This window comes from Lemur catta, chromosome 2 (assembly GCF_020740605.2).
Source record: "Lemur catta isolate mLemCat1 chromosome 2, mLemCat1.pri, whole genome shotgun sequence".
NCBI classification, from domain to species: Eukaryota; Metazoa; Chordata; class Mammalia; order Primates; family Lemuridae; genus Lemur; species Lemur catta.
The window spans coordinates 41,226,652-41,249,170 of NC_059129.1; the positions used below are offsets into that span (position 1 = coordinate 41,226,652).

The 22,519-nt window shown below is 51.0% G+C and overlaps 2 protein-coding genes across 3 annotated transcripts; one reads left to right on the plus strand and one right to left on the minus strand.

Annotated features, from left to right (window-relative positions):
* Positions 1–4,415: 4,415 nt before the first annotated feature.
* On the minus strand, positions 4,416–15,525 carry GNL1 (G protein nucleolar 1 (putative)). Its single transcript, XM_045541536.1, has 12 exons — positions 14,454–15,525; positions 13,876–14,041; positions 13,383–13,519; positions 13,085–13,236; positions 12,896–12,967; positions 11,277–11,484; positions 11,012–11,107; positions 10,208–10,402; positions 5,779–5,957; positions 5,539–5,701; positions 5,125–5,265; positions 4,416–4,764 (listed from the first exon to the last, which is right to left on the minus strand). The coding sequence occupies exons 1-12, from the start codon at positions 14,524–14,526 to the stop codon at positions 4,523–4,525; spliced, it is 1,824 nt and encodes a 607-aa protein (XP_045397492.1). The 5' UTR covers positions 14,527–15,525; the 3' UTR covers positions 4,416–4,522.
* On the plus strand, positions 14,971–22,098 carry PRR3 (proline rich 3). 2 transcript variants are annotated; one of them, XM_045541537.1, is made up of 4 exons: positions 14,972–15,767; positions 16,763–16,825; positions 20,270–20,560; positions 20,820–22,098. In XM_045541537.1, exons 1-4 carry the CDS (start codon positions 15,548–15,550, stop codon positions 20,924–20,926), a joined length of 681 nt encoding a protein of 226 aa, XP_045397493.1. In that variant the 5' UTR covers positions 14,972–15,547; the 3' UTR covers positions 20,927–22,098. The 2 variants fall into 2 exon arrangements, with proteins under 2 accessions (XP_045397494.1, XP_045397493.1); XM_045541538.1 differs by lacking the exon at positions 16,763–16,825 and having other exon boundaries at positions 14,971–15,767.
* The last annotated feature ends 421 nt before the right edge of the window (positions 22,099–22,519 follow it).

Genomic DNA, 22,519 nt, shown 5'->3' on the forward strand with positions numbered 1-22,519 from the left:
TCTTCTTTGTTCTCCTGAGGAATCAAAAGATTCTCATTTATAATATTTCAAAAGGCACATTAAGAAACATCCAAACTTTGTTGTCTCTTCATTTGGCTTTAGTATTTTATTAAAAATTCTTGAATTTGTAAATATTAAAACACTGAAACTTGCTATTGACACCAGAATGACAAAGCACTAACAATAAAATCAAAGTAGAAGCTAATCTATTTAGAAGCAGCAGCAACTCCGTAACTGGAAGATAATTCAAACAGGCAATTCTCAGTGTTTCAAAACGAAGTCGCAGGGCAGCCTCCCAGCCTGCAGAGCTGCCGCCACACCGGCAGGTGGCGCCGCGAAGCTTCCCAGGTGCAGCGCGAAGCCCATTTACCAGCGGCTGTTGCGATGACTTAATTAGCTTTAACTGAGGAGTTCCTATCAGAATTTACGCTATTATTTTTACTGCTGATTGCAGTTACTCTTGCAGTGCCTGCTGACCGGTACAGCAGCGCCGCGCCGACGGGCCGGGCCGCGCCTCCCTCCTCCCCTGCACTGCAGCAGCGCGTCGAACGCGCCGGACCCTCCAGACTTCGAGGGAAAGCTCCTCGGTCCCACGTGCCCCGCTCCCCGCATGTTTCTTTCATTGCAGTCACTGACAGCCACCTTGAAAATCACATCCTCGCTCCCACCGCCGCCCTCTTCCAGAGCATTCCTTAACCCCCTGACCTCCGGGGCCTCTGATTTCACCTCTCCCATAGAACCGCCCCCCGCGATCACCCAGCCCCCTGTCGCCAGGGGCTACTCTGCAGTCCTGCGTCCCCAGCTCTGAGCAGCACCCCGCGGCGCGCCCTCCTTCCTTCTTCCCTTGGCTTCACCGCACCTCACGTTCGCTTTCTCCTGTCTCACTGGCTCCTCTTTACCTGCTCTCCCTTTCGTATGTTCCTCACTTTCGCCCTCGGTCTTGTCCTCTCCTCCCACCTATATGCTGACGGCGCCACATCTCCTACTCCAGCCGCCACTCTTTCCCCAGGCTCCACGTCCTGTCTCAGGAAATGGCCCTACAACTCACCCAGCTGCACTTTTCACCTGCCCTTCCCCTTCTCCCCCCAAAGCAAAGCAATCCCAAGAACTGTCAGTTGTATCTCCCAAGCATCCCATAAAACTAGTTCTCTCTGTCTGTACTACCTCAATTCTGGCTTCCATTTTCCCTTCTGATGGCTGTAAAAGTCTCTGCTCTCTCCCCGTTCCAAGCCAGTCTCCACATTGCAACCATAGCGATCTTTCTAAGGCACAATTCTCTCCTTTTTAGTCTTAGGCTTAAAGCTCCTCTGTGTTCCTCTGGATAAAGCCTACGTCTTTAATATGGCTGACAAGGCCCTGTGAGAACCAGACCAAGCCACCTCTCTCCACTTCTCCCTTGCACCCTCTGCCCCAGCCATGCTGAACAAGTTACAGTCTTCCAAAGCTGTCATATTCCTTGACCTTTGCTGTTCCCTCTCTATGTCCAGTTAACACTCTTGCCGAGTCCTTAAGCCTCAGCTTGGACCTGTTCCTCTAGGAGACTTCCCCTGACACACCAAGACTGGCTTAACTGCCCCATTGGGCGTTCCCATAGCAATTCATTACCATGCACTACTGACTTTTGTTTTTTTACTGTCTTATATAACTTGCTATATTAAAACAGCTTCCAGCCCTGCCCCCTACTCCTTCCTGATCGGTATCCCAGAGCCCCTCCTATATGGAGCCACCACTATCCCCTGGGATCCTGTACCGCCCTTCTCCCAGCTCCTATTGCACTTGGCTTGTAATTGTCTATCTCATTGTTGCAGTTCTCCATTAAATTGTGAACTCCACAAAGGACCATTTCTCTCTCCCCACTTAGCAGTGACTGGCAGATAATAATTGCAAATGTTCTGTGGGTGAATGAATCCTTGGGATGATTCTAGTACTATCCACCTTCCTTCAATAGATACTTGTAAAGTAATTCTTTTATAATTTATATAGTACCATAGAATTATTGTATTATTAGTGTCTGGCTGTTCTATTCCTTGAGGGTAGGACCTATTACCTTATTGAATTTTTTTTTTTTTTGTCCCAGAACTCGGCATGCCTGGTACATATTATTTTCAACCAATTTTTGTTGATTGTATCAATGATTATAAGAAATAAAGGAACACAGGTCCAGATAATTGAACTATCCTGGACCACACACAGCTACCTGTTCCAGAACCGGGACAAGAACCCAGTCTGGAAAAAGAGAAGCTTGGAAGGAACTCCATGTCTAAATGAAGTTCCAGCATGGATGAGAGAACCACTGGTTTCGCTCCATCAGGGACTGGCCAGCAGTGGGAGCTGCCAGAGCCCCAGACCTCCACGGTCAAGTAGCCACATAGTGCATGTGACCCAGACAACAGGGGTGTAAGGATGGGGGTTATTTCCACATGGAGGAGAGACTGGACTCCTGATTACCTTTGTCCTTTTAGTCAGTGTCAAACCCAGCCTCAGTCACTGGTGTTGGGGTACTATTTATCCTTCTCCTCCATGATCTGCTTGTTCCTAAGATAGTTCTCTTCCTGGTGTTACTTTCTTAGGGAGGCAGCAAGTCACTGAGGGGGTCTGGGAAGAGTCATTCAGTCTAACCCCTTGGAAATGTTAGATTTGCTTCCTGCCACATCTTCAGCATAAAAATCTCCCCTCGTCAGCTGCCCACGTGGCTCCTGGTCTCAATTCTTCATTCCTACTCCCAGACTCTCCCAAATGCCCCTGGTGAAGCTCATGAGATAGCAAAAGATAAAGACAAGTGAAAAGGAGCAGCACAGAGGCAGAGGCACAAATAGAATTCTGATTTTTCTCCCATCTCTACACTTTCTGAGGAAATGAATCCAATGTCCCCACCCCACCTCCAGCAGCAGAGAAGTCCCTGAGCATCTCTGAACATCACGAACCCTCAAAGGAAGCTGAGCTGGGGCCCCCTTTTCTCCATTAGAAGACTCACTGGTGAGACTAAAGAGCCCCAGATGGGAGATAGGTAGATCTTTCCCTCAACTGGGACAGTTTCTCTTTTCCAGAACATCTTGGGCAACCTTCAAGCACATCCACATGCTGGTAGTATTTAAACCTTGCACTGGAGTGAAAATTCCAGGACTTATGTTCTCTCTGGGACCAATGGAGAGGGTGAGCTTGAAGGACTATGTGGCCCAAACACCTCAGCCTCTTCTATAGTTGCCTTTGTTCCTTGGTTGACAGGGTCTCTGCTGGCATTAGAGAAATTCCCAGTGACTCGGAACCTCAACGGGATGCTTCAGAGAGAAGGGATCTGGTACTCCCTCTCCTCACCCTTCCACCTAACAGTCAACCTGCCTACTGTTATCATCCAAACCAGACAATACTGTGGCAGGCAATAAAACAAAGCCCATTCTTCCTTTTTGCCATGAATTAAATCTAGAAGTCTAGCTGCTGGCTTAACAAGGATGAAATAAAGCAAGGCCTAAGGCACCCCGACTCACAAGAGAGCTGATCTCTGCTGCACTGCAGAGATGAAACATTAAGATGGCTCTGGCCACCTGCTAACTTCGAGGTACCCTACACTAAGTCAGCTTTGCTCCATCCTCAAACCAGAGTAAATGGGATTGAGGAAGCTGGTTCTGCACACTCCCCTAGGTATCCCACATACCCGAAGCTGCCAGACACTTAAATAATGAAACTTAACACTGTACCTAAAGGGCTGTTCTTCTCGGATCATAAATGAGCACGCTAGTTGTGCACCAATAATTAAGACTCTACTTGTACACATATAATCAATATTTTCACAAGTATTTTGTCTTAACTAAAATTTTATATCAACAGGAAGTCCTAGAATTATACCCCATGAGCCTCCAGGATTTGGAGAACATTATTCACCCTTCTTAATCCCACAGCTTGGGTGCCTGAGGACGGGGCCCTGACGGCAGCCCGGCTGCAGGTTTCGGTCAGGCCCCACCGGTGTGTCTTTGTATGCTCAGTGCTCAGCGCAGGCCCAGACACATGGAAGACCCTCAGTAAACATTTGTCAAAATTGAATGATTCCTGTAAAAATCTCACATCAGCTTGAGGTACCTTCTCTCTTACTGCTCCTTCTCCCAGTACCTCGTGGTAGGACTCAGGTCTGGCAGCAGGGGGCGCACGGGGCCACTGCTCCAGTCAGAGAGAACGGCAAACTCTAAAAGGGGCTGGATTTAGACCCCCCCTCCCCATGTGGATAATGGGATTCCTAAGGTGCACAGTGGGAGAGTGGGCAGAGGAAGCAGGTTGCAGGGCCTCAGAACCCACTGAATTAACTCCTAAGAGAACTTTTTTTGTAAAGAGGATGCATGAAAAAAGGGAAAAGAGGAGAGAAGCCTCCCACAGCTGTCAGCCTCAAACAGCCGCTCTCACCTCCGTTCATCTAGGGAAGGGGCTACAAAGCAGACAGTCTTTATTCACAACTGCGGCAGCAGAGGGGAGATACCCCCAGGTCAGTCCGAAAGCAAAGATACTGGATGGGAAGATGGTGCCGGGTGGGGACTCAGCACTCGTCCTCACCCAGCAGGGCATAAGGGTTTCGGGTGGCCAGGCTGGACCCTGGAGCTGAGGTTGGGGTGTCCTCATCCCCTTCTCCCTCCTCATCCGCATCCCGGTCCTCCTCTCCCTCCTCCTCACAGGAGCTGCTCAGCTCTTCCTCTTCCTCCTCCTCCTCGTCACCTGCTGGCCCCACCCTGCCCTGCAAAACCACCAGCTCCGTGGTCTCTGGATGGGACTCCCAGGTGCCTGGGAAACCAAAACAAGAAAAAGAATGGAGAGTTTTGAGCAAGGAACTGAAGCCAGAGAAAGGTGGGGAAGAGGCAAAGACTAGGAATAAGAGTAATTTTTATAGCTGCTGGCAATCATTCATTCATTCAAACTCTCATGTGCAGAGCACTGAAGAGAAGCTTTATGCACATGGATCTCAATCTTCACAACCACCATGCTAGGGGGCAATCAGCACCCGTAGTTTTCAGATCAGGAAACCATCTAAGATGGCAGAAAACACAGACCTGGACAACAGGTGCAGAATCCAGGTTTGACCCTCATTCTGTCTGCCCACAAAGCCCACACCCTTTTGCTGGGTAGGAATATCCGGGCTCTGACCTTTCTGTTCACTGTAGCCTGGGGGGTGAAAACACAGGCTGAGGCGGCCATCCACTGCCAGCCGCAGAAGGCTGTTGGCTGCTCTATACACGTCGTTCCGAGCCGCCTTGGCTGTCTTGTAACCACGTTTCTCTGCCCAGGCTGGAGGGAGAAAAGATAGCGGGAGGGGGGACCGTTAACCAGGTACCACTGCTATAACACAGTCCTTCCAGTTTTCCCCCAAACATTCCAGGCCAGAGATCTTGCTGTCCCTGCCTCAGAAATCTGGGGGTAAGTGGACAGCAGCTTCATCGATGGCAGAATCTCTGAAGGCAGGAAAGGAGACAGAGGAGGGTGAAGGGCGAGGCCAGAGGCTGACAGGTAAGGGAGGGCAGCTGGAACCACGTAGGGAGAAGCCAGGCACGAGGAACTCACCTTCACAGATGTCCCAGGCACACCAGGGCTGTTGTGCTGAGGGGTCCTCAGCCTCTGGGTGGCGCAGGTGGAGCAGGGCCTGCACGGGGATCCGGGAGGCCAGGTAGCCCACCGCGGTGTAGGGCTCCTGGATCTGCGCGATGGGGTAGATGCCCGCCAGGACCTGCGGGGCAATGAGCACTCAGCACCTTCCTCAACGTCCCACCTTCTCTCCCTCCTCTGCCCCCTCCGCCCTCATACCTGCAACTGCCTGGGCAGCAGAGATGGGAAGATGAGGCCCGGGCAGTCACAGAGCTTCACGGAGGGGGTGAGAAAGTAGGTCTGAAAGTATCGGGTATGGCCTGGGGTTCTGGACACACTCACGACCTTCCGCCCCACCAGCCCATTGATTAGCGAGGACTTTCCCACGTTGGGAAAACCTGAGGAAGGCAAGGAAAATCACATAGGACATGGCTCTACTCTGATGGGCAGGATGCCGTGCTGGAGCTGTAGATAAAAGGAGAACTACAGCTCAGGAATTAAGGAAGCGGTACAACATTGCAAATTATAAATCAGGCTCTGGACTACTAGGGTTGAATCCTGGCCTCTCCACTTACCAGCTTTGTGACCTCAAGGCAATTTACTTAACTTTCTGGGCCTCTGTTTCCTCATTTTACAGTGCAATACCTCCTACCTCAGTGATCAGGATTAAATGAGATAACCAATACAACTGCCTGGGTTGGTGCTCTCAGAAGAATAACTGCCCAGCACAAGTGATCCACTTCTCATAATAAACACTATGACTTGTGCCAGGAGAAAACTGGAAGCCTTGGGGCTCACCGCAACTCTGTTCTGGACCACCACCTTCCTTCTGACTGACTTTAGTGCCCGCATCACACTGCCAGACAGTGTCTCCTTAACCCCACCTCAGCTGCCCACTCCCGTGGTAATACCTAGACCCTGTCATTTCACACGCCTCTCTGCCCTGACATCCACCCCTCCAGCTCGCTTTTTCTGGTTCCCCTATTCCAATAAGTCTGTGACCCTGACCCTCGCACAGTAGCACTATGCAATACCTATGTCCTCACTTCCCTTCTTACCCAACTCAGATTCCATGATCCAGCTCTAAACCAGGTCCATTCGCAGACCTGGAACGCCCTGGTCCTGCCTCCCGCCTCCATCCTACCCACCTGGTAAAACCCCAACCCTGTAAAATGCAACTCTCTGCCCACTCAGCACCCACTCCTGGGCAGCCGACTGTGGCTGGCATGCCAGAGTGCCGAATGCACTCCCTCACACACACTGACGTGTCTCCTTTCAAAAGGAGGGAGGGAGAAAGCAATTCTCCTTTGACAACTCCCACCACCCCCATTTCTCTGTCCCCTTTATAGGAAAACTTCTTAAAAGATTTATCTATCTCTTGTCATCACTTCTTCATGCCACCTTCTTTGTGACTGTAAACTTTAACACACAAAAAAATGCATAGAACATAAATGTGCAGCCTAATGAACCCCATACCACCCAGGATGTGATATGCTACCTCAGAAGCCCGTTCATCCCTCTTGATCATAACTCTCTCCCTCGCAATCCTGACTTTTAAGAGATTCCACTCCTTATGTTTCTCTTTAGTTTACAGCCTGTGTGTCCCTCAATGATGCAGTTAAATTCTGCAGCTTCTGAGACAGGGTCTCGCTCTGTCACCAGGCTGGAGTGCAAGCGGCATGACCACAGCTCACTGTAACTTCAAACTCCTGGGCTCAAGTGATCGTCCTGCCTCAGCCACCCGAGTAGCTGGGACTACAGGCACGCGCTACCCCACCCAGATAATTTTTTGATACTCTGTAGAGATGGGGTCTCGTTGTGTTGCCCAGGCTGGTCTCAAACTCCTAGTCTCAAGTGATCCTCGTGCCTCGGCCTCCCAAGTTCTGGGATTACAGGTGTGAGCCACTGTGCCTGGCTTTTGAACTTCATACAAATGGAATTGTGCAGCATGGATGTTATTGTGCTGGCTCCTTTTGCACAAGGTTATGTGAGGTTCCCCATGTTGCTACACGTCCTCTCGTGGGCCTACCCCAATATAGCTTTCTCTCCTCCACTCCACCAAAACCTCTGACCTTCACGTTGCCAAGCCCACCGAGCAAGTCTCTATTCTCCTCTTACGCAACTGTCAGCAATATCTGACACAGTCCACACCTCCTTTCCTCTTCAAACACTTTTTTCATTTGACTTGTGGGATACTCCCTTGGTTTTCCTCCTTCTCACTCTCCTTTGCCCAACCTCTAAATGCTGCTTGTCCTACGGCTCAGTCCTTGGCTTCTTCTTCTCTACCTACTTCTGCCCCTACGTCTCACCCAATCCCATGGCTTTAAATACTACTTATATCATCAATGGCTCCCCAAATTTAAATCCTTCCCAAATTCAAATCTCCAGTACTCTTCTCTCCCCTAAGCTCCCAACTCCTATACCCACTGCCTATTTAACATCTCCACTAGGGATATTTAAAAAGAATCTCAAACTTAATTTCTGGTTCCCCTCCCTTCCCCAACCCCTGCAAATCTGCTTCTCTCCCAGTCTTCCCATCATGGAATTCCCAGTGGCTCAGGAAAAAAACCTGGAAGTTCTTCTTTATTTGCTTTCTTTTAGGTGCCAAATACAAACTATCAGCGATCTCATTTTCTCTACCTTCAAAATATGTCCTGTTTCTGGCCCCATCCCACCACCTCCACTTCTAGCACGCTACTCTGAGCAGCTCTTATTTCTCCCCTAGACTACTGAAACAGCCTCTGACTGCGCTCTCTGCCTCCTTGCTTGCCCACCCTACACCATTTACTCTCTACTTAGTAGGTAAACTTCTAAACAAGGAAATCAGACCTTGTCATTCCCCTGCTCATAATCGACCGCTGGCTTCCCATGAGACTTAGAATAAAATCCAAAATGCCTGTCACAGCCACAAGACCCTACGTGATATGGCTCCTGGAGACCTTCCTGACCTCATCCTAGATACTCTTCCCGGGCCCCCAGGTTCCAGTCCCCTAGTCCCACACTCGTGTGGTCCTGGAATCACCAAGCTCATTCCCACTCAGGACCTTTCCCGTACAGCTGCAAATGGCTCACTTCCTCTCACCATCCAGTTCTTTCCTCAGGGAGGTTTTCCCGAGGTCCCCTCCCTTCCCAGGTACTCTCTGTCCCCTTTCATTGCTTCCTTTCCTTCATTGCCCTTAAATAATATGATTTCACATCATAAATCTATTTACTCACAGGAAAATAAGCTCCATGAATATACAGGGACCTTTTTGCCATTTTCACAGTGGCACGTCCCATCCCTCCAACAGCACCTGGCACCTGGTGGGTGCTCAGTAAATATCTGTTGAGTGGATACGTGAACGAGAGCTGCAGGGAAATCCAAACTCGGGGCTGCCCGTGCCGCAGCAAATGCTGGGCTCAGCACACCGCTCCACACAGACATGCTGGTGCAGAGCCCACTGTGAGAGAGGGACAGAGGCCCCCAGGACGAGGGCCAGTGTGAGATGACTGGAAATAGGGGGACAGTCACTCAGCCGTCAGGCAGCTTTTTCCCCAAGACAAAAAGGACACGGAAAGACAAGTCAGGGGCCCTTCCAAGGAGCCCAACTACCCGCTTCACACTCCCCAGTGTCTTCTGGACTGGGCCCTGTTTGGTCCCAACATCATCGCAAATACCACAATTTCACCAAGGTCTCTTCTCACCTCTCCCACCCAAAATGAAAAGGGGCCCTGGGCCCTACTCAGGCATTCATTTTTCCCCCACTGAGAGTTAAGACAAAGCCCTTATTTAAGGAGTTAAGACCTAGAAGGAAACTAATACTTGTTGAGCTCCTACCATGAATTAATGATCATTATACTATAGACTAATTACTACAACTAAAACAGTTAATATATGTAAATCACTTAGAACAGCACCTGGTTCTAAGTGAGCACCAAGTGAATGCTAAGTATTGAGAGCATTATTATTACTGCTATCATTATTTGTCACTCCTTGTTAGGCTTTTTCCCTTCGTTCCTCACATCCATTCTTTTAATCAGGTAACAATGCCTACATTTTTTTTTTTGGAGATAGAGTCTCGCTCTGTTGCCCGGCTTAGAGTGCCGTGGCATCAACCTAGCTCACAGCAACCTCACACTCCTGGGCTCAAGCAATTCTACTGCCTCAGCCTCCCGAGTAGCTGGGACTACAGGCATGCGCCACCATGCCCGGCTAATTTTATATATATATATGTATTTTTTTTTTTTTTTTTTTTTTTAGTTGTCCAGCTAATTCCTTTCTATTTTTTTAGTAGGGATCGGGTCTCATTCTTGCTCAGGCTGGTCTCGAACTCCTGAGCTCAAACGATCCGCCCGCCTCGGCCTCCCAGAGTGCTAGGATCACAGGCGTGAGCCACCGCGCCCGGCCAATGCCTTCATTTTTAAAATCAAAGGAAGTAAGACTCAACGTAGCTACATCACTTGCTCAAGACCACACAGCTGAGGAGAGGTGGAATTTGGCTCAGGCTGTCGTGATCCTTCCAGCACAGCAGATGCCCCTCTGCCTTGCCCACGAAGAGCAGAGACTCCCCTCAGAGACCCTGTAGCCTAATAAGACCTGCTCCCCCTCCCTCTTTGCCAACTGTATGCCTCCTGGGAGGCCAACATGCACAGGACACCACTTCCTTACCCACACAGCCGATGGTCACCACCCCATCCTTGTAGCGCTCCTGGGTTGGGCCGGTTGGCTCCATCGCTGAATCAGTCTGCTGCTCCACCAGCACTGCTGGCCCATCCTCTTCTTCCTCCTCCTCCCCGGAGCCACTACCCCAGGTGGCCCCAGCCACATCTCGAGCAATCTTCTCCCGCCAGCTGCTCAGGTCCACTGCCCAGAGAAGAAGAGGAAGGTTTTCCCCAGAGCGGCCATACACGATGGCACAGACTGTACACTGCATAACTGACATAACCGACACCCTCTGGAGTTGTACAGTGGCAACCTAAACAATGGAGGGCCAGAGAATCTCCCAGTCTTCACTTGACCCAACCCTGGAATCATGAACATTTCTTTGTCTGAGTTTCTGAAAAGTCCTGGGAAGACTAAAAGCAGCAAACCACTAGGCTCCTGCCTACCTGCTGCCTCTCTTGTCCCACCAAGTCAGTTTGCTCCTTCTTCCATCCTACCCCTGGCCTCTCGTGCACATCCAAAATAGAGGGCTCAGATGTGAGGGCAATCTGGCTGGCTAGGCGGCTGTCCCCTTCCTCCCTCACCGCTCCATGTGTGTCCCTCCCAAAGCTGCGCGCTCAAAGAGGACGACCTTCCCGATAGAGGAGGACTGTTCTTCGGTCAAGGGTATAAAAGTAGCTGCGCTCCCCTGCTAGAACCTCCAACATGCTCTCAAAATAGAGGGCTTGTCTTCAGGAAAGGTGAGCAAAATGACTCTGGGCCTGGGTCTCCCTCATGGCCTCCCACATCCCTCTTCTAAGGGTCACGTACCTTTCCCCACAGTGATGGCTTCACAGGCTCTCAGCAACTGCTCCGGCCCCAGGGCCCGAGTCCATCCTCTCCCCCGCCTCCGACTCTTCTTCAAGACTGAGGTCACAGGGCACAAAAGGGTTTGCACACAGGCTCGTGCACTTCATCTCTTCTACCACGCTTAGGCCCAAGATCAGGTATCCCCTTGTCGATAAGCTTCTTTGTTCTCCCCTTTGTCCCCTGCCACCCCACCTCCCCTATGTTGCCCTCCTCATCGTCTACTCACCACTACTAGGGTCCTGTGGGGTACGAGGGTCCCGAGGGAAGGAGGTGAAAAGGACGATGTGGAGCTGGGGATAGTGCTGGTGGAAATAATGCTTCCAGGCAACCACGAGAGCTGGTGGGGCCAGATCCACCTTGTTCAGGACCAGCACCAGGGCCAGCCCAAGTTCTCCAGTCACGTACTCATAAAGTGCTGGTGGGAAATTCACAACCTGGGACAGGGTTGGGAACGGGATGGAGCAGCGAGAGATCAACCCAGAGTCCTCTGCCTCCCGCTCCCTGCTCAGCAGACACAGCTTGGAAACAAGGCCCTGGTGGTAGCAGATTCTGGACTGAAAATGATAAACTAGCCAAACTAAATAAGAAAGACAAAGCAGGAGTTAATTTTGTCTGTGTGAGCCTTGGGGCGTTCCTATAGGTCATGATTAAACGTGGAAACAAACCAAAAACAGGACAAGGAAATAACAACACTTAACACACTCAGGTGGCCGGGCGCAGTGGCTCACGCCTGTAATCCTAGCACTCTGGGAGGCCGAGGCGGGTGGATCGTTTGAGCTCAGGAGTTCGAGACCAGCCTGAGCAAGAGCGAGACCCCGTCTCTACTAAAAAAAATATAAAGAAATCAGCGGGACAACTAAAAATATATATAAAAAAAAAACTAGCTGGGCATGGTGGCGCACGCCTGTAGTCCCAGCTACTCAGGAGGCTGAGGCAGGAGGATCGCTTGAGCTCAGGAGTTGGAGGTTGTTGTGAGCTAGGCTGACGCCACGGCACTCACTCTAGCCCGGGCAACAAAGTGAGACTCTGTCTCAAAAAAAAAAAAAAAAAAAAAAAACACTGAGGTAAAGGATGGGATCAGAAACAGGGATGCGGGTTGGGGTAGAAATTACTGTCTGTTTTCATGTGTGGACTGTGTAAGCGTGTACACGTGCAGACGTGCAGACGTGCAAGCACATGCGCATGTGTGCATGTCTGTGTGTTAAGCACATGTGAATGTGAATTTGAGTGTATGCAAACATACCTGCATGTACAGATGTGCACGTGCACACGTGTGTTTGTATGTGTGTGTGCATGTTGTTAAAGACCTCCATCTTAAACATCCCCACAAACCTCCCTTTCTCCCACTGGAGGACAACAGTGAAGTGTCACAGCCAGGATTTACACAGGGCAGTCCAGCAGCAGAGTCTACAGCCTTAACCACTACCCTAGCATTCCAGGTGGGTTCTGTAGCGACTGATGTGGTGGTACTAGAGAAACGAGATAAGAAGAAAAGGCATCTTTGGGCTGGGCAGGGGGAAGTCCCCAGCTGCCTTCATAGAATCCCTGGAGCTCCACACGGGGATTTTCTATCGGTCTAGCTCTGGTGGGCTAGGAGACCGGACATAAGAGTTTTTCATCAAAGGCAGTAAAGAAGACAGTTAGCTGGCCAGGGGAAGAGTGACAGGCTATAACAAGAGATGAATAAAAAACTGAGTTCCTGACTGCAGACATCAGCACAGGGTAGAGGCTGGAAAGAAAGGAAAGAGAAGAATACCTCTTTCTCCCAACTCTTGCCTCTGACCTTTACCCCACAAGAACGTTCCTCCCTCCTCCTCCTTTACCACCCTCATCCCCAGGACTCACTGGATGTCGGATGTCAGTGATAAGCAGGACAATGTCAGACATCTCTAACACTCGCCACAGCTGCCTCCACGTCTGAAAAGACAAGATCAGTGGATGAGAACCTGAGCTCAGAATCCCTCTCCAGCCTGACCCCAGACCAAATTGACCATGGGTCACTATGCCACACTCTTGTGCCCACTCCACTGTCACCTCCAGATTGTGCTCAAAGTAGCTGAGTTTCTCAGAGGTGTAAGCCCCATGAATCTTCCCAAGATACTCCTGGAAGCTTCGTTCCTCCTGGCTCATTAGTTGCTCCTTGGACATCTCATAGCTCCAAGGAGGACGTCGGGGAAAGTCCAGGACTGGGAAGTCAAGAAAGAGCCCAAGTAAGTGTGAAGACACTTCCAGGATTCAAGTGCACATCCCAGACCCCTCCTTCCTCACAGCAGTCAGCTCTTACCTTTCACACTCATTCCCCCGGCCCAATGCCTGTCTCGCTCTCCCTCACCTGAGCCGGGCTGATAGACCTCCCGGATGTCCAGCTCCAGCACCTCGGCGCTGACCGGCTGTAACACTTGCTCCCGAGCTGCTCTCTTTCTCCTCTCCACCTCCTCCCGGCTGTCCCGTTCAAAATGCAGCCGGTATCTACGGGAACAGGGACCATGAAATCCAGCACAATCCTGTGGCCACAAACTCCTGGGCAGACAGTGTTGCAAAGCTCTCTCTCCAGAGTTGTTCGTGTCTCCTCTCAGTCAGCCTGATCCCAGTCCTTCTTTCACGATACATTCGGCCTCCCTCTTTTCAAAGCAAAACTCTCTCCAGCCCCTCAGGAAGGCAAGACTGTGGCCGGCTCTGGAGAGCCAAGTGGCCGGCGGAGAACCGCGGCATCCCAGCCCCACCGCCTCCACTCCACGGCTGCCCCAGCAGCAGCCCGCTCTCCCCCACGCTCTGACTTCCGGTAGGCAGGGAAGCCAGGGACCAGCGCCCCCTCCCACCCTCACCGATTTGGGTCGTAGCCTCGCGGACCCAGCCCCTGAGAAGGCTGCTGGTTGAGCCTGCGGATGTGATGGGTCACAGACTCCCCGTCCGAGGTGTCGGTCTGCTCCTCCCGCCGCTCCCGGCTCCCGCTGCGGCTGTTGGAACTGGAGCGTAGCCCATCTTGAAGCCCTGCGGGGAGGGGCTGGTGACGCCAGCGCTGGCCGGCTCTCAGGGGCCGTAAGACCCTCTCCCCGATCCGTCCGACTCCTCCTCACCCCACCCAACTTCTCTGGAGGCTCCGTCCTCCCAGCCACCCTCCCCAGGACCCTCCCGGATGTGCGTGGGGAGTCACTCCTCCGGGGAGCCGCGAGGATGGCGCCCCGTTGGAGCTGGAGGGATTCCCCTCCCCCAACTCTCCATCCGTCCCCACCCCTTCTAGATGCAGGGGCCAGGGTGGGGGTCCCCTCCGCCACAGCCCGCGGGGTCGGAGCGCGCCCCTCCCCCGCCCACGCCCCCGAGGTGCGCCGGGCACACCCCTCCTGCCAGAGGTGCGGGAGCCCGAGCCCCGCCCCCTCCCCCGGCTCCCCGCTCCCGCACTGACCTCTCTTCCGCTCCCGCTTGTCCTGCAACTGCTTCTTCTTCTGCTTCACGCTGAAGGGCTTCTTCCTCGGCATGGCCCGGACCAGTCACCTGGCCCGCCCTGCGCCGAGCCCCGGCCGCCTCAACTGACTCCCCCGGGGCAGCCCCAGCCGCCAGGGCCCGGGACCCTGGAGGAGGCGGGGCTCGCAGGTGACGTCAGCGGGCGGGCCCGGCCGAATTGCCGCGGCCGCAGCGGCGGAAGGCGGACGCGAGGAATACGGCCACTTCCCTCTGGGAGCAGGGCGACGGGGTGATGCGGGACGGGCTACCGGCGCGTGGAAGCCGGCGGCGCGGAGAGGCACCCCGGCGGCGAGCTGGGCGGCGCGCGTGGGAGGATCGGGCTCACTCCGTCACGGACGCTACCAAGTCGCGTTCGGAGGAGGGGGGACGCGTGTCATCACTACCTTGCGTTCCCGGGAGGAGCTACCACTCACCTGGAGGGGGCGGCGGGGCGCAGGGCGGGTCCTTCTGCCTAAGGGAGACGGGGGCGTGGACACGCTGAGGCTGCAGGGCCAACTCGAGGGATTGACCTTAGCGAAACGCCGAGACTGCGCGTCCCGGGATGACGCCGGTTGCTGTGCTACACTGGGGGCACGGTCAGAGGTCTTGAGGGGCTGGTGGCGGTCTGGGCGCCAACCTGCTGGGACCCAAATTTCTTGTGGGAACGGTAATAAGGGGTATGTTTACAGATCATAAACGTGAGAGCGGACAGGAAGGGAAACCCAGGTGGGACAAGGACTTTTGGAAGGAGGTCAGAGGGCACGAAGTTATGCCTGCAGCTGTTGCCATAGTAACCGCGGGCCGGATGTGGCGATCTTCTGGTGCGACAGTCACCTCTTCTCAGGCCTTCTGGCCCGAGAGCCTGCTGACTCCGGCACACTGTGAGGAGCTGGTTATGGTGTTGTCCAGCGAGGTGGAAGAGAGGGATTTTTTCTAAGCACTTGCAGGAGCGAAGCGAAGGTTTGACATAGCCGCCGTGCCGGCAGAGGTGGAGCGACGCAGTTTACTTGAGCATGCGGCCGCCGCCGGGACTGCCCGCAGCCCTCCGGAAGTGGAATGGCGGGAGCCTCGCCTCGCGGCCCGCCGCCCCCCCGGAAGCGGAAACAGAATCCCAGCGTGCCCCTTCCTCACTGCCCTCCAGATCCCGCTGCAGCCATTGCCGCAGCCACGATGCCGAAACGAAAGAGGCAGAATCAGCACCAGCCACCGCCGCCGCAGCAGCCCCCACTGCCCGAGCGGGACGAGACAGGAGATGAGGAGGATGGGAGTCCCGTCGGTGAGGGGTCTGGGAGGGATGTGCACATGCCTGTCAGCCCGTCCGGGGAGTGGGCTAGGGCCGATAAGGTGCGGGGGAGGTGGGCTAACGGAAGGAGGAGGGGCGCACGCACTGGGGCGAGATGGCGGGGGGCTGTCCCGAATGGAACCTTGAGCGAGTTCTCTAACTTGAACCATCAACCTCAATCCGGCCCCAAACCTTTCTAGAGAAGGCGGGGGAGGAGAGGATAAAGAGCTCGTATGCGCAGCCGCAGAACGGCAGGGAAGAGGGGAAGCAGAGATGTTGCAGATTGCGATGACTGGGATGACATCTTGTGACCAGACTTTCACTGGGAAGGTGGAAGTGGCAGCTTTCTCTAAACTACTCCCCCGGGGCAAAGGGAGGAGAAAAGAACTATCTGATTGGCCAGCAGTTAAGGTGAGGGGTTGATTTATCTCTGCAATCACTTGGGATGTTTTGGATAGCAGCACTGTAAGGAAAAGAAAAAGTTGCATTATCTGCTTTGACTGAGTCTCCACTTTTTGCAAACCCTGAAAGAACTTTGCAGAAAAAAGGGCAGAGAGATGGGTGAGAATATGCCTAACTTTATTGCTTGAATTAAGCAATGAATAATAAAAGAAAAACATCTAAGAACAGGATCATCGGCCGGGCGCAGTGGCTAACGCCTGTAATAATCTTAACACTCTGGGAGGCCAAGGCAGGAGGATCGCTTGAGCTCAGGAGTTGGAGACCAGCCTGAGCAAGAGCGAGACCCCATCTCTACTAAAAATAGAAAAATAAGCCGGCCCCGTGGCACGCGCCTGTAGTCTCAGCTCCTTGGGAGACTGATGCAGGAGGATTGCTTGAGCCCAAGAGTTTGAGGTTGCTGTGAGCTAGGCTGATGCCATGGCATTCTACCCCAGGCAACAGAGCAAGACTCTGTCTCAAAAAAAAAAGAACAGAATCATCAGTCCTTTAATCCATTACGATGACCATATTTTTATGTCTACTCTTAGGACCACCCAGCCTTCTGGGCCCTCCCCCAATGGCCAATGGAAAGCCTGGTGATCCCAAGTCAGGTGAGGAGGAAGGGGCCCTGATCCGTGTTAGATCCTGGAGAAGGGAACAAGGGAGGGAGTAAAACCAAGGAAGGACTTAAAATCAAAGGATCAGGGATTCTACACCTAAATGAGTGGAGAGAAGTTGTATATTTGCAGATTGGAAAACTCAATGTTGTAAAAATAAAAATGTCACTTCTTCTGAGATTGATCTATAGATTCAATGCATTTCCACTCAGAACTCCTATAATGGCTTTGTGGAAATAAACATTTTACATTATGATATGGAAATAACAAAGTATCACAATGAGAGACTGTCAAGACAATCTTGAAGTGGGAGGGCTTACTCTGAATATCAGGCTTTATTGTGGCCAGGTGTGGTGGCTCTTGCCTGTAATCCCAGCACTTTGAAAGGCTGAGGCTGTAGGATTACTTGAGGCCAGGAGTTCAAGATCAGCCTAGGCAACATAGTGAGGGCCCATCTCTACAAAAAATTAGCCAGGCATGGTGCTATGCACTTGTAGTCCCAGCTACTCAGGAGGCTGAGACGGTAGGATGGGAGGATCACTTGAGTCCAGGAGTTCAAGGTTGCAGTGAACTGTGATCATGCTACTGCTCTCCAGCCTGGGTGACAGAGCCAAACCCTGTCTCTTAAAAAAAAAAAAAAAAAAAAGGCTTATTGTAAGCCAGTCACTGTGGCATGCCCCTGTAGTCCCAGCTACTCAGGATAATCCCTCGAGTCCAGAAGTTTGAGGCCAGCCTGGGCAACACAGTGAGACTCCCATTTCTTAAAAAAATAATTTAAAAAAAGAAATAAAACTATAGGGATTATGACAATGTGGTTTAGGCACGGTGACAGACATAAAAGTCAATAAGAGGGCGTAGTCCAATAACAAGCCCACACATAGATGGACACTTCATTTATGATGAAGATAGAACTGAAAAGTTAGTCTTTTCAGTAAATGATACTGGATCAATTGGATTTTCGTGTGAAAAAAATGGAATTTGACCTCATACTCATGCCATGTACAAACATCAATTCCAAGTAGACCGTAGAGCTAAGTGTAAAAGATAAAAGACTAATTCTCTTCTAGAAAGTAAATGTATTTGCATGGTCTTAGGGTAGCCAAGAGTTCTTAAACAGAGTTGAAATACACATATACACACTAGCCATAAAGGAAAGATTGATAAGTTGAACTACATTAGAAAATATAAGCTTCTATTAATCAAATGACACCTGTTTCTTAACAGGAAGCCATAGAGTAGAAGATATTTGCAACAAATATAACCAGTAAAGAGCTCATACCTAGAATATATAAAGAACTCTTCCAGACAAGCCATTAGAAAAATTGACCAAAGACCAGAACAGACATCTTATAAAAATGGAGATCTAGATGAACAAGAAACATGTGAACAAGTATTCAACAGCATTAACCATCAAATAAATGCAAGATAAAAACATACCACTTTGAAATTGGAACTCTTGTGCACTGCTGATGGGATTGTAAAATGGTGTGATCACTGTGGAAAACAGTATGGAGGTTCCTCAAAAAGTTAAAAATAGACTGTCAAATGACAGTCCCACTTCTGGGTATATATCCAAAAAATTGAAAGCAGGATCTTGAAGAGGTATTTGCACACCCATGTCCATAGCAGCACTAAGCATGGTAGGCAAGAGGTGGAAGCTGCCCAAATGCCCATTGACAGAAGAACGGATAAACAAAATGTGGTGTGTACACACAGTGGAATATTAGTCAGCCTTACAAAAGAAGAAACTCACATACTACAACATGGATGAACCTTGAGGACGTTATGCTAAGTGAAATGAAAGACAAGTCCTGTGGGCCAGGTGTGGTGGCTCATGCCTGTAGTAACCCCAGCACTTTGGGATGCTGAGGCAGGAAGATCGATTGAGGCCAGAAATTCATACCAGCCTGGGCAACATAGTAAGACCCTTATCTCTATAAAAATAAAAAAATTAGCCAGGCAGTGACATGCCTGTAGTGCCGGCTACTCAGGAGTCTTAGGCAGGAGGATCACTTGAGCCCAGGAGTTTGAGGTGGCAGCGAGCTATGATGATGCCACTGCATGCTACTTAGGGCAGTGGAGTGAGACTCTCTCAAAAAGAGGCAGATAATGTGATACCACTTATCTGAGGTATCTAAAGTCAAATTCATAGAAGCTGTAACGTGGTTACCAGGGGCTGGAGAAGAGGGACTGAGGAAAGGGAGTTTAGTAGGTATAGAGTTTCAGTTTTGCAAGAGAAAAAAGTTCTGGAGATCTTTTTCACAATAGTATGAATGTACTTAACACTATTGAACTAGGCAGTTAAAAATAGTTAAGATGGTAAATTTTATGTTACATATTTTTTACCACAATAAAAAATAAGCAAAACAACCGCCACTATTCATAGTCACCAGAATGGTAAAATAAGAAAGACTAACAATACTAAGTGTTGTGGAAGCAATGGAACAACTGCTGGTGGGAGTGTAAATTGGTATGAACGCTTTGAAAAACAGTTTGATATTGGCCAGGCACAGTGGCTCACACCTGTTAATCCTAGCACTCTGGGAGGCTGAGGCGGGAGGATCACTTGAGGTCAGGAGTTCAAGACCAGCCTGAGCAAGAGTGGGACCCTGTCTCTACTAAATATAGAAAAAATTAACTGGGTGTGGTGGCATGCGCCTATAGTCCCGGCTACTAGGGAGGCTGAGGCAGGAGGATCGCTTGAGCCCAGGAGTTGGAGGTTGCTGTGAGTTAGGCTGACGCCACGGCACTCTAGCCCAGCCAACAGAGTAAGACTCTGTCCTCCCCCCCAAAAAAGTTTGATGTTATCTATTAAACTGGAGCATACATATACTATATGACCCAGCAAGCAATATCTCTACACATATGTACTCAACAGAAATGCATACATACATGTAACAAAGACATGTATAAAAATGTTCATAGCATTTTTTGTTATAGCCCTAAACTGGATACCACCCACATGTCCATCATTAGTGGAATGGATAAGTAAGTTGTGTGCATACAGTGGGTATACACTGAAATGAAAATGAACGAACTGCTGCAGGCAAACGGATCCATCTCACAAACACGTTGAGTGAGAGGAGCCAGACACGAACAGAGACTGTATGATTCCATTTATGCAAAGTTCAAAAATAGGCAAAAACTAACCTATGGTGTTAGAAGTCAGGATAGTGCTTACCTTTGTGGAAGAAGGAAAGAGAGTGGGAGGACGGACACAAGGGGTCGGGGGTCTTTTGAAGGAAAACCAGATTCTTTCTTCACCTGGGGGTAGAAACTCAAGTGTATCTACTTTGTGATAATTAAGTTGTGTACTTAAAAACTGATGTATCTTGTGTGTATGCTGTATGTCAATAAAAGAGTGGGGGAAAGTCAGGGCTTCTGTATCAGCATTAAGCTGCCCGTTGGTCACCTTTGCGTGTTGTTTTCTCTCTCCAGCTCTTCACAGAGGTCCTCCAGGATCAAGGGGACTGATGATTCCACCACTGCTCAGTCTCCCACCTCCTCCCCGGGGTAGAGGCCCAATTCGGGGAGGCCTCGGCCCCAGGTCTGGCCCATATGGTCGTGGTTGGTGGGGGGTCAATGCTGAACCTCCTTTTCCGGGGCCAGGCCATGGGGGTCCCTCCAGGGGAAGCTTTCACAAAGAGCAGAGAAACCCTCGAAGGCTCAAAAGCTGGTCTGTTATCAAGAACACGTGCCCAGCCAAGGATGACCCCCAGGTTATGGAAGGTGAGGTCCATTTTGTTATGCCCATTACTCCAGCGTGACCTAATTCCCAGAGTGCCCGTGACTTTTCTCCTCTGGGCTATCTGCTTTCATTTGGAAGCAGAAGTAGACCTGAATGTTTTTTTTCCCCGGGAGAAAGACTGCTATTCCAAAATACCTGGAAATGGTAGGGGGTAGGAAATCTGACCTCTTCTCTCTGCTTTTCATTATATTTGTTCTTTCTTACTCAAATTTTAAACTGCCCAATTTTCACTATTCACAGACAAATCCGACCGCCCTGTCTGCCGACACTTTGCCAAAAAGGGCCACTGTCGATACGAGGACCTCTGTGCCTTCTACCACCCCGGCGTCAACGGACCTCCCCTGTGAGACTGTGCCTTCCATCCAGGCGGAAGGAGCCCTCTGTGACCTGGCGGCCATGTGTTTCCCTGTGCCCCTTGGAGGCTACTGTGAGGCTCTTGCACCCAGCACCCGAAGTCAGTGACACACCCTCCTCGCCCATCACCGCCCCCGTTTGGGGTCCAGAGTCGTATCTCAGCGCTGGTGCGCAACGTGTGCTTGTTTCTGATCCGGTCTCCAGAGACTTCCCTTCGGGACCGCTTCAGTTGCCTCCTGGCTCCTTCCCCCGTCAAATGACTGCTGAGCAGGAAACCTCCTTGGTGCTGTTTCTAGTGCATCTGCCCACCAGTCCCCACTGTTCCCTCGGTTCCTGAGAGCCTGGAGCGGATTCCTGCCATTCCCTTCTAGCTGCTTGTTTTAAGTCCTTTTTATGTGACACCCCTTACCCTCCGTGTTGTCAGCTGCTCGTGAAACTCACCAGGTTGTCTGGCCTGGGGTCAAGTTGGGGTGACTGGTACAGAGTTACTCCCTAAAAGGCCACTCTCCGTCAGTAGCATGATCCCCACCACCGTGGTCTGTGATCACTGTGCTTCGTGAAACTGTGCATAGCCCTTTGTAGCCTTTCTCAGCGTCCGTGGCGTTTCTGTGGCTTCCCAACACTAGAATAAGTTTTCCTGCCAAAATGAGTGAGGCTCCTGGTGCCCTCTAGACTCTCCCCACGTCCCTACATGGGAGAATTGTGAAGTTTTCCACCAGACTGCCTCCCCGGCCCTCCCATTCTCCTGGTGTCGGTTATTCTGGGTCTGACTCGGGCCTGTGAGGCGTCTGGTAGAGCCTCTGGTGGCTTCACCCTACCTAGCTCCTCTCCAGTCCATTTTAGTTAGACTGTGTTATCGTGAGGCCACCGGCCCTTTCATTTGAATTCTGTGAATCCACCTGGCCTGTCTTCGGGTGGAGCCTGGACAGTACTGTCGCCCTCTCCCAACCCTCGTCCCTACATCCCTGGCGCTGGTTGTTTTCTGTGAAAACGGCAGTGAGCAGGTTCGGTTTGAGCTGGCCCTGAGGAAATGGGTCAGGAGCTGTGCGGGTAAGAGGGAGGGGTGAGAGCTCTTGGAGAACTGAGAATGAGTTTTGGTTTTTTTTTCTTTTTAACATTTTTTTATATTAGTAATAAACGGAGTGGAATCCAGCATTTTCTTTAATCCCTGTGTACTAGTCATCTCTGGAGGTGCAGACAGAGTCAGCTCACTCTTCATTTAGCTCGTGTGCAGTGGTGATGGGGAATGGCCGAGTGTAAGTCTCTTCCAGGCTAAAAGAACCAATGGGATCCCACTAGCCTAGAGGCATCAACCACACTGAGCTGTGTTATGTTCAAGGGCAAAGTTTTGTAGGAAAAAGGAAAGGCCCCACGTGTCTGGAGTAGTTTTCATTTACTTTGTAGGGTTGTTTATGGAGTGGCAATGATGAAGCAGTCTTTTGGCAGGTACTTGTGGAGTGCCTGCAGGCTGGCTAAGCGCTAGAGATGACCAAGAGCCAAAACCAATGAATAGAAAAAAAAAATCTGAGGAAGACAGGTTCATCAAATAATCACTAATAAGGTGTAAAGTTACACCTGTCAAAAGT

Excerpts from the sequence above, each read along its gene's own strand:
- PRR3 (XM_045541537.1), top strand. The coding sequence starts at position 15,548 with ATGGCGGGAGCCTCGCCTCGCGGCCCGCCGCCCCCCCGGAAGCGGAAA. Across the intron at positions 15,768-16,762 it reads GGAGGATGGGAGTCCCGTCG|GACCACCCAGCCTTCTGGGC; the intron begins GTGAGGGGTCTG and ends GTCTACTCTTAG. Across the intron at positions 20,561-20,819 it reads TGACCCCCAGGTTATGGAAG|ACAAATCCGACCGCCCTGTC; the intron begins GTGAGGTCCATT and ends CACTATTCACAG.
- GNL1 (XM_045541536.1), bottom strand. The coding sequence starts at position 14,526 with ATGCCGAGGAAGAAGCCCTTCAGCGTGAAGCAGAAGAAGAAGCAGTTG. Across the intron at positions 11,485-12,895 it reads TCACTGACATCCGACATCCA|GTTGTGAATTTCCCACCAGC; the intron begins GTGAGTCCTGGG and ends ACCCTGTCCCAG. Across the intron at positions 10,403-11,011 it reads AGCCATCACTGTGGGGAAAG|TGGACCTGAGCAGCTGGCGG; the intron begins GTACGTGACCCT and ends TTCTCTGGGCAG.